Raw genomic sequence first — 14,730 nt, 5'->3', positions numbered from 1 at the left:
AAAAGTCTTGTGCTTTTATCATGTTTTTGGCCTATTGTTCTGATGATCGAGGGCATTTATAAAAATAAAGCTCAAAATATCATGACCAAAATCCACCAAAAGTCCCATTTCATCGTTTAGAAAAACACACTGTATTTATGTTTTTGAGGTGACCTCATTAATTTTTAGAATGTTGCATTTAAATATTTACAATAATTGAATTCTCACCAAGAATTTTACATTTTCGTCTTTCCTTTAGTCTCTGAATTTAAGGACAAAAGTTGTTTAAGGTGAATCGCTTCACTTTTATTAGGGATCATTCATAAAACAATAAATGGATTTCAACTCAAGCATTCAAACATATGCCCAGCAATGTTTGACAGATCAGCATAAAAACATCAAGAAGTTAAAAAATAATTTCAAAATGTGTTTTGTTTAAAAAATGTGTCTTGCCGACAAATGTTGGAGCTTCAAAATTAGCTTTTTAAAGACTTGGCTGCATTAAACTGAGAAAATCCAATTTTAATGAATATGTTTTCATGTGAACGCCTAATACATGACCTGGATTCCAGAAACATTGTGTTTTTGTTTTTTGGAAACGTTTGTTGACATTCAAATCATGTGAAACAAAGTTTCCTACACTGCAGACAACACAGCAGGTGGGCAAAAATTATGGCGTTTTACACTATTATGCAGTACAAGAGTTCAGTTCAAATTTGATGCCTGATGGAGATCAAAGAATGGTTGGGAAGAGAGCATCATATGGAGGAAAAAGTAAAAAGAATGTAAAAAAGACTCAGCAAGAAAATACTTCCCAATACGTTAACTGATAACAGACCTGTGAAACTCCAAAGGCTTTGAAAATCTCATCATCCACAGTGGATTCAAAGAAACTGAAGAAATCTCTGTGCACAAGGGACTAGGGCAAAGGCGGTAATTGGATACTCGTGGTTTCCGAGCCTTCAGACAACACCGTATCAGTCCCCAGTATTATTGTGTTGATGACTTTACTAAATGGGAACAGATGTGGCTCCACAAACCTGTCAGAAAACACAATCCTCTGTTCCATCTGCAGGACTGTAGCCTTACCACAAAAAACAGATTTAGGATGAACCAATCCGCTAGTAAACAGTAGAAAAAGAAGAAGCCCCTCCCTCCTTGTGCTATGTGAACACCCTGGGGTGCCTTAAAGGACCCACGTTTTTGAAAAAGCATCACATGCCCAGTGTGTAGCTTGAAACTTTTCTGTTCAAAATATTATGTTATTCTTGTTCTGTTGCAAAAAAATTAAATCAAAAAACATTGTTCTTGTGATTTGTCTCCTAGTTTTATTGTCAGTTGAAAAAAAAATGTCTTAACTCTCCATAAATTGGCTTGTTAATAATTTAGCAATAAATAAAATTTTAAAACTTTAATGTTTAAAAAAACCCTGAGTCTGTCAGAAGCTCTTCCCCTGCCACCTATTCTCACATGGGAAAAAAACGCTCCTCTGAAAGCTGAAAGGGATTGTGGGATACAACTTTTTTCTCACATTATGCTCATCTTTTAAAGAGCATTTTGTGTCAATTCATTAAATGAGGACACAGAAACTCCAGTTCATTCATTATTAAGACTTTTGGATATAAATCAGGATGTTTTTATTCGTCTCCATCTGGACTCAAAAGGATCATAATTGACTGTTGTTTGACTAAAGAAAAACATTTTTTCTTTCTTTGAGGCACTTTGGAAACAAGAATGACGCTACAGAGTAAAAAGTTTTCAGTTGGCTAAAAGAAAGCTGCTGTCGTTGCTGCAGCTCTTTTGGAGCTCCAAAACCAAGCTGTGGAGTCTCTCTGACAGCGCCACCTGGTGGAAAAAACAGAGACAGTCGGCTTGAAGTGTGGGACAGTGTGGTATCAGTTCTACAGGCTTGAGTGGACTCACTGTGTAGGAGTCCGGCTCCTGCAGCCTCTTGTGTCGAGGGTGCAGCGTCTGCAGGGAGCTCTGCACTTTGGCTCTGGTTTTTGCTGCGCTGCAAAGAGGCTGTGTGACCTAAAAAAAAAAAAACGAGAGAAAACACAAACTCTTAATGAGGACAAAAGAGCTTCTGTCAGATATTCAATAAGACCCCAAAGAGAGGTAAGTGGACACTTTGTGTTCACCTGTCCTTTGAGGAACACTTCCTGCCGCAGACAGGAAACCTGAGCTGGAGTGACGGAGGCGGGCGAGTCGCCGCAACCCAGAGGGAAGTACTTAAGCTGCCGCCCCGCCTCTGGAGGAGGCTCCGCCTCCAAACTGAGCAGGTCCAGAAAAGGATGACCTGCAAAGGAAGCCAGAATAAAACTCAGGATGCTTTGCTTTTATTCTTACTGCTTTAAACTACCACCTCCCCCTAATAAATCCCTTTCCTTTTCTCTTTTTAAAAGTGTTTTGATCTTTCCAGCAGCTTTTCAGTCCTAATCTGTTCCTAAATACTCAATTGGACCTCAAGGTTTTCTTGTAGATTTCATTTACCATATTATAGGGTTTAAGTCACTCTATTAGTCGCTCTGGAGTAGAGGTTGCAATAGCCAAAAAACAAGAAAAAATTGGTCAAGAGGACAAAATCGTATCTAAGTTGCACTTTGGGGAGAAATGTATTTAACAGAACACGGGACAGAGAACAGATCATCCATCTTAATCATACTAATGGTTGTTGTTTCTCTTTCGGCTTTTCCCATCAGGGGTCGCCACAGCGAACGAGTCGCATGGTAAACTTGGCAATGTTTTACGCCGGATGCCCTTCCTGACGCAACCCTCTCAAAGCCACCGGGCTTGGTACCGGCACAGAAGTAGAGAAGGGAACAGGGAGCCCGGAGTCGAACCCTGGTTTCACGGACGGAAGGCGCCGCAAACCAGCACGAGCTAAACCGGCTCCTTAATCGAATAGACTGAATATGTGCATGCTTCACTACTGTAACCACTAAAGCTGGGTATCACCAATAATTTCAAGAATCGTTTCGATTCATGATTTTTTTCTAGGACATAGTATCCATTTTATCCACTCGATTTGATTTTGCATTTACACCATTTACACATTTAGTCCACAAATTGTTACTTTAAAAAAAATGTTTCCTTAAAAGAGTTTGGAAAATGTATGCCTCTGAGTAAATAAAGCTCTTCATTTATTCAGCAATATACCGTATGTTTAGGTCAACCAAGCGTTAGCATTTGCCGTCCTATGGGAAATTTCATTATCCATTAGCATCAAGCTACCAGACTTTGGGTTTACTGTTGTTATGCATTAAGTCACCGGAAAAGGAAAGGCATAAAAGATCAATCTCTACATTTATGGATCAATTATTGATTCCTTAAGCTTCAGATTGATTAATCGATTTTATCAACCCAGCCCTGGTAACCGTATTTTCCTTCATGAAACATAGGAGGAATCTAGTATATTTGCAAAAGATATGAAAATCATTAAGATAATCACAAAGAACATGTTACCAAGTCAACTATAATCTTTAAATCACTTAAAATCACTAAATCTGTTCAATTCTTCATCTTCTGTGTCGCTCTGGAACAATTCCACCAAGCCCGGCGTAACACTGAGCGGCGCTTCTTTTTCTGCATTGCTGTCAGTAGCAAATACTGATATACACCTACAGCACCCTCTAGAGGTTGTTATTATTTATAAAAAATAAAAAATCACAAGTAAGTTGCACCTGAGTATAAGTCACCCCCCTGGGCAAACTATGCAAAAAAACGTGGCTTCTACTCTGAAAATACGACAGTTTGTCAACCAGGGGATGCTGGAGGTTTTAATACGTAGATGAAAGGTTGGTCTTCTTGATTCTGCTGTATAGGAAACAGCTCCTGCAGTAGTTGTTCAGAGAGTTGCAGAAATGTAGCTCTTTCACATCAATACATGTTTGTGACTTCTCAATTGTACTTCTTCTTAAAGTCCCACTCCGATTATCTTTTGATCTATTGTGAAATAATTCCCAGAGGGCTTAATTATCAATATGCTGTTTTTAGCCAAAATAAAAAATAAAAAATAAAAAACTGTGACATAATTTCTGCAGAGCTGCAGTGGTTCATTAGAAATTTGCCTCTTAGTTGTGGACGGGACTGTTGAAGGAAAAACTGCGCGTGGATGCATGAGAGTGGAGCGGATCAGGAAGCTTGTGCCACAAGAACATGTTAAAAACACAAAAAACTGTTTGCTAATCTTCTTTTTAAAATCTTCTTCACATTTTTATCCAACTTATATTTGTAGAAAACTCATTGTTACATTGGAGCAGTCAGGTTTGGACGGCATTCCTACCTTGAGCATGTGCAATTTCCCTTTAAAAACTAAATCTTGGTTTCACTCAGGTTGTTTTGAGGTCATTTTTGCATATGTGAGAATGAGAAAAGTTCAAAAATGCTTGCTGGTTACAAAGGAAACACTTACCTTCAGCATCTATCAACCGGTACAAAGCTTTTCTTCCGGGAATGGTGCTTTTCTCTGGGTCCTCGCTGATCTTCATCTTCGGCCGTCCTCCCACCTCCACCAGCTGGAACACAAAATCCACAGAAATTTCATCCCGACAGGGTAAGAGTGACTACAGAGCGGGCGCGCACGCTTCTGTTCAGCAGGTTTACCTTGTAGACACAGCCGAGGGAGGGTTGTTCAGTACAGGTGACCAGATGTGTTCCAACGCCCACCACGCTGATCTCATTCTCCTGAAACGGGAACGTTGACACTCGGGAACAAAAAACAAATGCATCTGAGAAGGATTTTACTGCCTTTACCTTACTGTTGAGCTCTGCTATGCTTTTCTCAGAGATGTTGTTGGTCCCCACGATGATTAAAGAGTCAAAGTCAGCGATGGAGAAGCTGCAGAGGAGGAGGAGTCAGATCAAGCAGACGATGATCTGGTTGCGCTCGCGCAGCACACTCACTGTTTGCTGCAGAGCCGGAAGACACGGCGCACTTCAAGGGACTGCCTGCAGAGGTCGCCGCTGTCCAAACGAACTCCCAGAGGTTTGTAGCCCAGTTGACACAGAGACAGGGCCACAGCGCAGAAGTTCAGCAGGCCGCTGCTGAGGTCACACAAAAAAAACACACAACTCATCCTCCTTTCGGAAAACATCCTCCTGATCTAAGGATTTTTTTTAAATCCTGATGGCCACAAACATGCAAAAATGTCTTCAGATCACACACAGATTTTCCCAAAAAATTGAAAATCTGTTTTTCATTTGTGGAGAATGTGATGAAGAGTGAAGAGTTACCAGCTGACACTGTAGCTGTCAATCACAGGCAGGAAGTTACAAGGGTAAGCGATGGCATAAGACAAGAACGCTGCCAACTCGCCCTCACGAATCTTTCCAGGCTCCGCCCCCAGGAGCTCACACACCCGTCTGAGGTAGCCTTTAGTTAGAGAAATGACGTCGACGGGAGCTAAGTCACTGTTCGCTGCAACCAGAGTCTGATGGGGGAACGGAAGACATCTTTAACAAACAGGCACTAAGCTAACCACAACACAGGTGCACAAGCCACCTTTGAACACATCATTTAGCATGTTTTTGCTTTGTTTTCAATGTATTCAATAGCTAAGGACATTTGTTAGCTTTGGTTACACCTTTTGGTTCGATATTGTTACATGAAAGGACAGGATTTTATTTTGAAATTACAGAAGACAGAGGACAGACACAATATGCAAACTGCTTAAACTGTTAGCATGACACAGCACATTTTGTTCAAAAATTCCAGCAAGCATATATTAAGCATATTAGGCTTTAGAAAAAAACATAGCACTGTTACAGCTGCAATGAAGGTGATAAATGATATTATTGTTGCTCTTGACAAGAAACAATGTTGTGCATCGCTTTTTATTGATCTATCAAAAGCATTTGATACTGTCGATCATGGTGTTTTAAAGAGAAGACTTCTTCGGTCAGGATTCTCAGGGCAAGCAGTTGATTGGTTCTCTAATTATCTGAGTAATAGAACCCAGTGCATTAAATATGAAGGTCTATGTTCTGAATGTGTTACTGTCCAGAGGGGGGTTCCACAGGGTTCTACATTAGGCCCCCTCCTATTCATTATTTATATCAATAATTTGGGAGTAAATGTATCTGATGCTAATATGCATTTTTATGCTGATGATACAGTTATTTATTGCTGTGAATCAACTCTTTATCAGGCCATTGAATCCCTGCAGAAAGCCTTTGGTGCTGTCCAGCAATCCTTACTTCAACTCAAATTAGTTCTTAATTCTGATAAAACCAAGCTTGTGTTGTTTTCTAATTGTAAGAAGATGCCTCTTACAATTCCCACAGTGTCCACTCTTGAAGGAAACAACATAGAGGTGGTTCATGAGTATAAATACCTTGGTGTATTGATTGATGACTCCCTCACTTTCAAACCTCATGTGGAGAATCTTGTCAAGAAACTGAGACTAAAATTGGGTTTTTATTTTCGAAATAAGCTGTGTTTTTCGTTTGAAGTAAAGAAGCGACTTGTAGCTGCGACTTTCCTCTCTGTGTTGGATAATGGAGACCTGTTTTACATGAATGCTTCAGCTCGATGTCTTCGAATGATTGACACAGTTTATCATTCTTCTCTGAGGTTCATTACTAACTGTAAAACAATGACACATCACTGTGAGTTGTATTCTCAAGTGGGTTGGCCTGCCCTGGCCATACGGAGGAGGATTCATTGGTACACTTTCATTTATAAGGCACTGCTTGGACTATTGCCGACCTACATCTGTTCCTTACTGTCACAGAGGAGCGCTGATTCTTATTCTCTTCGTTCACGTGATCATGTGTTGCTCTCTGTTCCATTTGCTCGCACCGAACTGGGCAAACATGCTTTTGTCCACTCTGCACCTTATGCATGGAACATGTTGCAGAAGGACTGGAACTTGACAGAGTTGATTTCCTTGAATGCTTGTAAATTTAAACTGAGAGGTCTCGAGGCTGACTCCTTAACATGCACTTGTTTTTCATAATCGGTTTGTTATTTCCTGTTATTTTTCTCTTTGTAGTTATGTAACTTTATTTTAGTCGCTGCTGCCGCTTGGCCAGGACTCCCTTGAAAAAGAGGTTTTTAATCTCAACGGGACTTTCCTGGTTAATAAAGGTTAAATAAAAATAAAATAAAATAAATTTAGCAATACAGTGATCCCTTGCTATAACGCGGTTTACTTTACACGGTTTCGCTACTTCACGGATTTGCATCATGCCTTGTGTTCTGCATTCTGATTGGCTAAAAAGTCACTCTGCTTCTTCTCTACCTCTGCATCAATAACGTTGCAGTTTAATATGTACACGTGTGTAAAACAGCTTGCCAAATTTACATTACGTACGTGCAAATTCTCTTACAATTTCGAGTTTCTCCAAAACCCATAGAAAAAAGAGCGACAACAAGAACTGCCTATCACTGTGTTCTTCTCCCGAACAAACATACCTGCACCGCAGGCATCAAAAGAAGAAAACACTGCAGAGCGGAGTCAGGATGCAGCGGCTCAGACTGAAGAGCAGTGAAATACACCTGAGTCACTATTTGTCCGACTGTACTTTGAATTTTTTTCATAATCATTTTAAATTTTCTCCCGTATAATCCAAGTACTCGGATCATGGTAGGCGGGGCTAAACTCCGCAATTTGAAGTCTTCTGTTCACAATGAAGATTAAAATTATTATTTGACAGTACAGTACGGATGTTATTTGTTGAAAAAAATGTTTCTAAAGTACTTTTATTTGTGAAACAAATGCTTGAACCTGGAAAATGGTTTGTTCTTTCTTTTAAATGTTTAATAGAGTATTTAATTGTATAATAATAGTTTTAAAAAAATAAAGGTTTCTACTTCACGGATTTTGCCTATCACGGGTTCTTTTTGGAACGGAACCCCCGCGAAAAACAAGGGTTCACTGTACTTCAACAGCTCCACCTACAGCAAAACAATCCACCCTGCCCCCTGGATTTAAACTGTGTTATTACAAGTCGAAGAGAACACAAGTTAGTGCCAACAGCCTTATTGCATTTTAATTTGTATTATTTGTAATTGATTAATTAACAAGTTAGGTTATTCTAAGGTGGAATGTGAACAAATTCTTCTCAGAGCTTAAGGGATCAGAAAAGGAAAAGCTGATTATCAAGTCTTTTTTTAAAGTTCTAACCTTTTGTCAAGAAAACGAGTTCATGTGTAGTAAAGCCACAAGGCTTGGACATTTATTATACTGTTTCAAAATAAAATAAAGTACATTGAATTAAGCTCAAGAGCATTTTAGTGTATTTATGTGAGGGGAAAGAGGCACCCATTTTCTGTTTTTGGACGAAGAGAAACAAGTTTGGACCGACACAGCTCCTCACAGGAAACAAATGTGTTTGAATGTTTGCAAATAAAACAAATAGAAGAACTTAAAACATGTTGTAAATGGCTCAGTTGGTGTGTTAAAGGAGCATGATCAGGGCTCCAGACTAACTTTTTTCACTAGGAGCACTGTGGCCCCGAACTGAAAATTTTAGGGGCACAACCAGAAAATTTGGGGGCGCATACCGTAAATCAACATGCAAACCAAATCCACTAATTTCCACTGTATTAAATACTTTAATAATAGATGCAGAAAATTACAATGTGCTGTTTCTAATTCAGTGTCACATTTTATTCTGCACTTTTGAAAATGCAACAACAAGGTAAACAACAGCACCATTGCTGTCATGACAGTACAAATGGTATAAAAAACGGATAGAAATTCATCTTGGTGAACCCAAATAAGTGCAGCCAAGATGCACAATAAGCGTGTTTGAGATCACCCAGGTGGACGTAACGTAACGCTGCGCAGATCACCTGGTGTGTGACATATATTTTAGCTCCAACATCACCTGTCAATCATCACAAAAATATCAGGAGAAAGGGGTGGGAGCAAGGGGCAAACCTACCCGAACACAGCTGGAAATTTAGTACTGAACTGACTAAAAGCTGCCCTACAGGGCAAAACCTAAACCTTCCTCCAGGTCTGTGTGAGCCAGAGAAAAGTTCAGCACGGACTGCATGTAGGTAGAAAATTACGAGCGAATAGATACGTTCTAAAGGAAATTAAGGAACTCCTTAATGTGGTCCGGGGAGGGAGGGGGCTGTCAGGTCTCCTGCTTTCAAGCTCCTGCTTTCAAGCTTTCATTGTAACGCCCCCCAGAGTCATTTACCCCACTGTGATTGGTTGCTTTGTCAGCTCCGCGCACGACAATGAAAAATTGTCTTTCATACAAACTGGCGGGCTGCATTAACATTAAACTTTCATTTTAAGGCGGGGGCCGCAAAATATCATCTTGGGGCCGCAAATAGCCCGCGGGCACGAGTTTGAGACCCCTGCTGTACACTCTGGCACTGGTACACTAGCCGCAGGTCGGAAGAATGAATCAATAGTTGGTTTACTCATAGCTCAGATGCACATAACAGGTTGTGATGATATTTGTCTCCGTTTCCTTCCCACAGATGTTTACGCGCACTCGATTATCTCTAGGCCCCTCCCCCTACAGGCATTTTAGCCACTCACAGTGGCTTTCCCTATTCTTCTCACGACACATGCATTGGCCGTCTCACAGATCACGCGAGTGATCGTTTCATGAGTATGTGCGCGAGTGTGTGTGTCTGCCTGCGTGCGTGTGCGCTCGCGTATCATTGATCATTTCATTGCTCATTGACGTTCCCCTTCCACGTTTAATGTATGAAAAATACGAAGGGTGGGTCAGGCAAATTTACTGGTAGCACATGTGCGACTGGATGTAAAATTCAGTCGCACACTCTCAAATTTTGGTCGCAAAATGCGACCAAATGGTCGCAGTCTGGAGCCCTGAATGATTGAGTTTACCAGCTATTTAACAGGTTTTTGCTTTTAAATTCAACTGACAAATCTTGAAGTTTACTTCAAAGTTTGATAGGATTTCTTAGAAGAAACTTATTTTTACACATACCCAACTTTATGAAATGCTATAGTTAAAACATGTATTTAAAGTCTAGAATCTTTTATTATTATTTAGACATTATAGTTGGATTTTTTTTTACAAAGAACTCCTCTAAATCCCAGCAGATTTGACCAGTCGTCTCCACTGAAAATGCACCACCTGCTTGTAAAAAGGACTTAACGGTCTGCATGTCTGCCTCTGCCCTCCAGCCAAGCTTTTGAGTTCCAGCAGAGACACTACTCACCTGTGGACACACCTGCTCCAACGAGGTGAAAGAGGTGACGTACGAGTGCGCCATGGTCCCCGCGACGGGAATCCCAAACAGGAAGCCCGCCTGCACATTGCTGGTGAGATCGAACCCTACAAAAGATCCTAGTATGTAAGAAAACCCAACATCTGGATGTACGGAGAACGGCGGCCAGCAGCTTTGGCTGACCACACAAGGTTTACCTCCTATGTGTGAGTATCTGGAGGCGGTGAGTCCTCCGTCTGGTCCCTGCGCCCTGCGGAGCCCCATCTCCAGCAGCTGCCTTCCTGATCCTGCTGCCAAACGGAAGCGGGCGGCGTTGCTGCACACCAGGCTGAAAACCCATGAGGACATGAGGCCACAAGCCTTGATTTGGGTGCAAGCATGAAGCAAAAACAGTACAAGTATTTTATACATCTTTAACTGCATTCTGTTAGAAAACCAGAAGCATGACTCTAACTCCAACTTCCTTACAGTTTCTTAATCCAATAGAGGGCCCATGGTTGTGTAGCTGCTGTTTTCACCAGAACCAAAGCAGAATGAAAAACTGTTGATCTATTCATCTGCAAGTGGATGCATCAGAATGGAGCGAAGAAGGGAACTTGTATTTGTGACATCACAATTATAACCTTTTTCAAACTGCATGTTTTTGTCAGCTCCCAAATCACAACAATTTAAATAAAGATACACTCAAAAATGCTATTTTAAGCTGAATTTCCTTTGCAAATGTCCCCCGTCATGAGGAAAATGCTACAAGAACATGTTAAAAACAACAAAAACAACATTTTCATCAGTGTGGGTCTTTAAAGAACTACTTTTTACCTGGCGTAGTTCGTCAGACACAGCAGGCTGGTCTCTAGCAGCTGAACCACAGCCAGCGGTCCCTCCACCTCCATCAGAGGAACCTGCAGACAGGAAGATCTGTTACCCCATCTGACCCTTTCGCACCCCAACATGTCAGTTAGGCTGCAGGTTACCCTGGCAAAAACCACAGTGCCCTCTGGGACTGAGCGCAGCGTTACCCCCGAGCAGTCAAGTTCCCTGAGGAACTGGAAGAAGCCGGGGTCGGTGGTTGGCGGCAGGACGGAGCGCAGGAACTCCACATCTGTGAGCAGCGATACACAACAAAAACATTAGAGCTGGACGATGAACAAGTTCACCCCGACTCTGGTGGCCTGACCAGTAGAGATTGCAGTGACAGTCTGGTCTGCCTGCGACTCCCGCTGGGATCACAGAGACCACAGGAACGACATCTGGAGCAACATATAGAAGTTTTTTCCACTCGTAACGCAAAGTGATTTTCAATTCTCTATTGACCATTTGATCATGCAATTTGAAAATGCATTTTGACATTTAATTCAATATGAAAAAATTACAATTCAGTCTAACATTTTTAAAATGTAAGACTGCTCTTGTGGGTTTTTACCATAATTGAAATTAAAATGCCGTTTTGCAATTTACAATTCAATGTTGAATTTGGTCATGCATTTTGAACGGATTGAATGAATTTTGAAAATGCAAATTAAATCGTTAATTGATAATTGAGTATCACTTTTAATTATGAAAAGGAGGGGAAAAAAAACTTTCATAGCTTCAGCTATGGAGAGAGATCAAGTCTGGACCGGATCCTGAACCTCGTCTTTGGTCTGAATTCAGACTGCTATGAACCAAAGCTTGTAAATAAACCATGTGACTAAAGATCTCTTCACTCATTGGCCAAGAAGTACGAGGGTGGGGCAATTGCTTATTATGGTTTACTTTATTGTTCAAATATTTAACAAATTAAAAAAAATGCAACCAGAGGCTTGTACATTCTTACAACTTATAGGACTGTTGTGCTGCAGAGGGCACCGCTTAACATTTAAAATGAAACCCTCAGATGACGAGGATGGAGGTGCTCCGCTATTCATATTACAGAAAGGAAACACTGAATGTTTTTTTCCCCAGGAAAATCCCACCCTGGGCGACCGCCCATGTTGCCCATATCAAAAACCGCCACTGCATATACATAGTCGGGAAACAGTGAGGAGCAATGTGTATCATATGAAAAGTTGTTTTAATGAGCCTGCATTAATCCTGCATTTCAATTCCGCCAATGATCGGCTATGGTGGCCGTTTTGGTCCAGTTGTTCCGCTCCAAGCATGAAGCCTATTCAGACTGAGGAACGCTCAGTCTGATTGGACACTGACCGAGACCACCTCGAAAGACGGATCTGAGAGCGGTTCCTGGTCCAGGGTCCGCTTGGGTCTATTCAGACTAAAAAATGTGTTTTGGTTTATCAGGGAAAACGAACTCTGATTCACTTTAAGTGAACCAAATGTGTCCAGTCTGAATACACCCTAAAGCTGAAGAGTAGAGCTTCCTCTTTAATTTGTTGACTACAAGTTTTGTCTGAGAATGAAAACAAAAAAATATTTACGGTCCCAATGCAATAACTCCTTTATTACTTTACCACCATAGTGTGTTTTGTGTTTAGCTGAATAGTTAGTAATAAAATCTATTAACGCGGTTAACTCAATTTAAACCAATAGAGTCATAATAGAACGAAAAACATTTTTGTCAGTATTATATGATCCCTCATCCATCTTGTTATCTGCATAGCATCTAAAGCCCCTAAAGCCCCTGGGTGCAACTATTAGTGACAAAGTGTGAATGTCATTAAAGAAAACACAGTTTGCGTTGTCTTGCTTTGATTTAACTAAACTCTCACACAGAACTTGTTCAATTACACTCAGAATATGATGTAACTGTGACTGGAAAACGACATTAATCTGTTCCAGCTCTGTTCTAGTTTTATGGGTCCCCTGAACTTTACCCAGATCCATGGAACAGGCGCTTACGTTCAAAGTTAAAGGTCAAACTTTGGCACGAGGGGTTTTCTGAGGGTCGTGAGGCGTTTTGCGCAACCGGCGTGAATGGAGGTGAGGGCGAACCGAACCGACACGAGTCACGACGTTGACTTTTCTGCATGAAAGGCGCATGCTCCCTACCGTCTTCCGCAAAGCGAAAGCCGCGCAGGAACAGCAGGCAGTCGTGCAGGCCGGCGAACAGCGAGAAGCCGCCGCCGAACGGGTTGTCCCTGAAGAAGAGCTCGAAGACGGCGGGCTCCTGGTGGCGGCCGGCCCGCCAGTAGGCGTAGGCCATGGTGAACTGGTAGAGGTCGGTGAGCAGCGGGGGGACCCGCGCGCGCACGGAGCGCTCCAGAAGCCCGCACGTGTCGCCGCGCGGCGCTGCCATGTTCTCGCCGCGGAGGCTGCACTGACTGAGGCGACGCGGACCCGGCGGAGGTGTCTGGGACCTGCAGTTCCCCGAAACCCCGCTCCCTGCTGGAAGCACTGGAAACGAACGCCAAACCCGCACGAGCGGCCAGAGGCTGCAGGCGCGGGCTGGCTACTGACACCCCACCCCTCCCCTCCTACTGAACACACTGACCCTTTAACAATAAAATGCTTTACAATAAACTTTTTAAAAAATATGTAACACAGATTTTATCATAATTTATATAATACATGCTTGGATTCCCTCTGCGCATGCTCAGACATGTGTTTTTTTTTCCCAAGCAACACATTCACATCTGTAAACATGCACTGAAAATTATCACTTTTTTAGGAAAATAAATACATTTCGATAAAGTATTGACTTTATTTTCTCTTTTAACATGTTTACATGTTTCTTTTTCTGTTTTAAGATGGATGTGAGCACTTTTAAAATGTAAAGATCCACTAACATGTTCTTGTTGCATTTTTCTAATAATGGGGGACATATATACAGAAAATTAAGCAAAAAATTGAATTTTTGAATATTTCTTAATTCCAATGGTGGTGAATCAGGAGTAGACAAAAAAATGCTGTTTGAAAGAGTGTAGTCGTGACGTCTGCTACAGAAATGGACGTATTGGGTTACCTTGCCAGAGCTATTATCTGGCTTAAAACTGTATGTCTGGATGGTTCCAATGTTGCTGAACATAACATAAAAAAGTGAATTTCTGATGAATTACTGCAGCTATGTAGAAACAATGTCCTAGAAAAAGACAGGTTTTTGGATTTGAGCTAAAATGGTTTTTATGATAGATCCTTTTTGGGATTCCTGGCAGGAGCCTGGAAAAGCTCCAGCACATCCAAAACTGCGCTGCTAGGGTCCTGACAAGGAGACGCAAATTTGACCACATCACTCCTGTCCTTCAGTCACTTCACTGGTTACGCATTCGTTCCAGAATTCAATACAAACTCTGTCTCCTCACCTACCAATGTGTCCATGGAACTGCCCCTGCCTACCTCAGTGAGCTCCTTTTCCCGCAAGCCACTTCACAACTCCTCCGTTCCAATTTCACACACTGCCTTCATCAGCCAAGGACCAGGCTAACCACTATGGGAGACAGAGGGTTTTTAGGCTGCTGCCCCTCGACTCTGGAACAATCTTCCACAATCCCTCAGAGCCCCACAAAGCCTTAGCACATTTAAAAAAGGCTTAAAAACTTTCCTTTTTAATAATGCTTTTTAGTACTTTTATTTTTGTCTTACTTTGTTCTTATTGTAAACCATTTTTATTCCTGCCTCCATTGCAGCGCTTTGAGATTTTATCTAAAATG

The 14,730-nt window shown here is 41.5% G+C and overlaps 1 protein-coding gene across 2 annotated transcripts; it reads right to left on the bottom strand.

The window, feature by feature from the left end:
- Nucleotides 1-1,592: 1,592 nt before the first annotated feature.
- On the bottom strand, nt 1,593-13,568 carry naprt (nicotinate phosphoribosyltransferase). 2 transcript variants are annotated; one of them, XM_023954403.2, is made up of 13 exons: nt 13,133-13,568; nt 11,119-11,246; nt 10,964-11,046; nt 10,345-10,475; nt 10,139-10,254; nt 5,215-5,411; nt 4,885-5,025; nt 4,735-4,819; nt 4,585-4,665; nt 4,394-4,496; nt 2,121-2,278; nt 1,903-2,010; nt 1,593-1,824 (listed from the first exon to the last, which is right to left on the bottom strand). In XM_023954403.2, exons 1-13 carry the CDS (start codon nt 13,377-13,379, stop codon nt 1,738-1,740), a joined length of 1,665 nt encoding a protein of 554 aa, XP_023810171.1. In that variant the 5' UTR covers nt 13,380-13,568; the 3' UTR covers nt 1,593-1,737. The 2 variants fall into 2 exon arrangements, with proteins under 2 accessions (XP_023810171.1, XP_023810172.1); XM_023954404.2 differs by having other exon boundaries at nt 4,885-5,022; nt 13,133-13,567.
- Between the last annotated feature and the right edge of the window lie 1,162 nt (nt 13,569-14,730).

This window comes from Oryzias latipes, chromosome 4, assembly GCF_053564925.1.
Source record: "Oryzias latipes strain Hd-rR chromosome 4, Olatipes_Hd-rR_3.1".
NCBI classification, from domain to species: Eukaryota; Metazoa; Chordata; class Actinopteri; order Beloniformes; family Adrianichthyidae; genus Oryzias; species Oryzias latipes.
The sequence above is the reverse complement of the archived record's forward strand: the minus strand, read 5'-3'. Positions and strand labels throughout refer to the sequence as shown.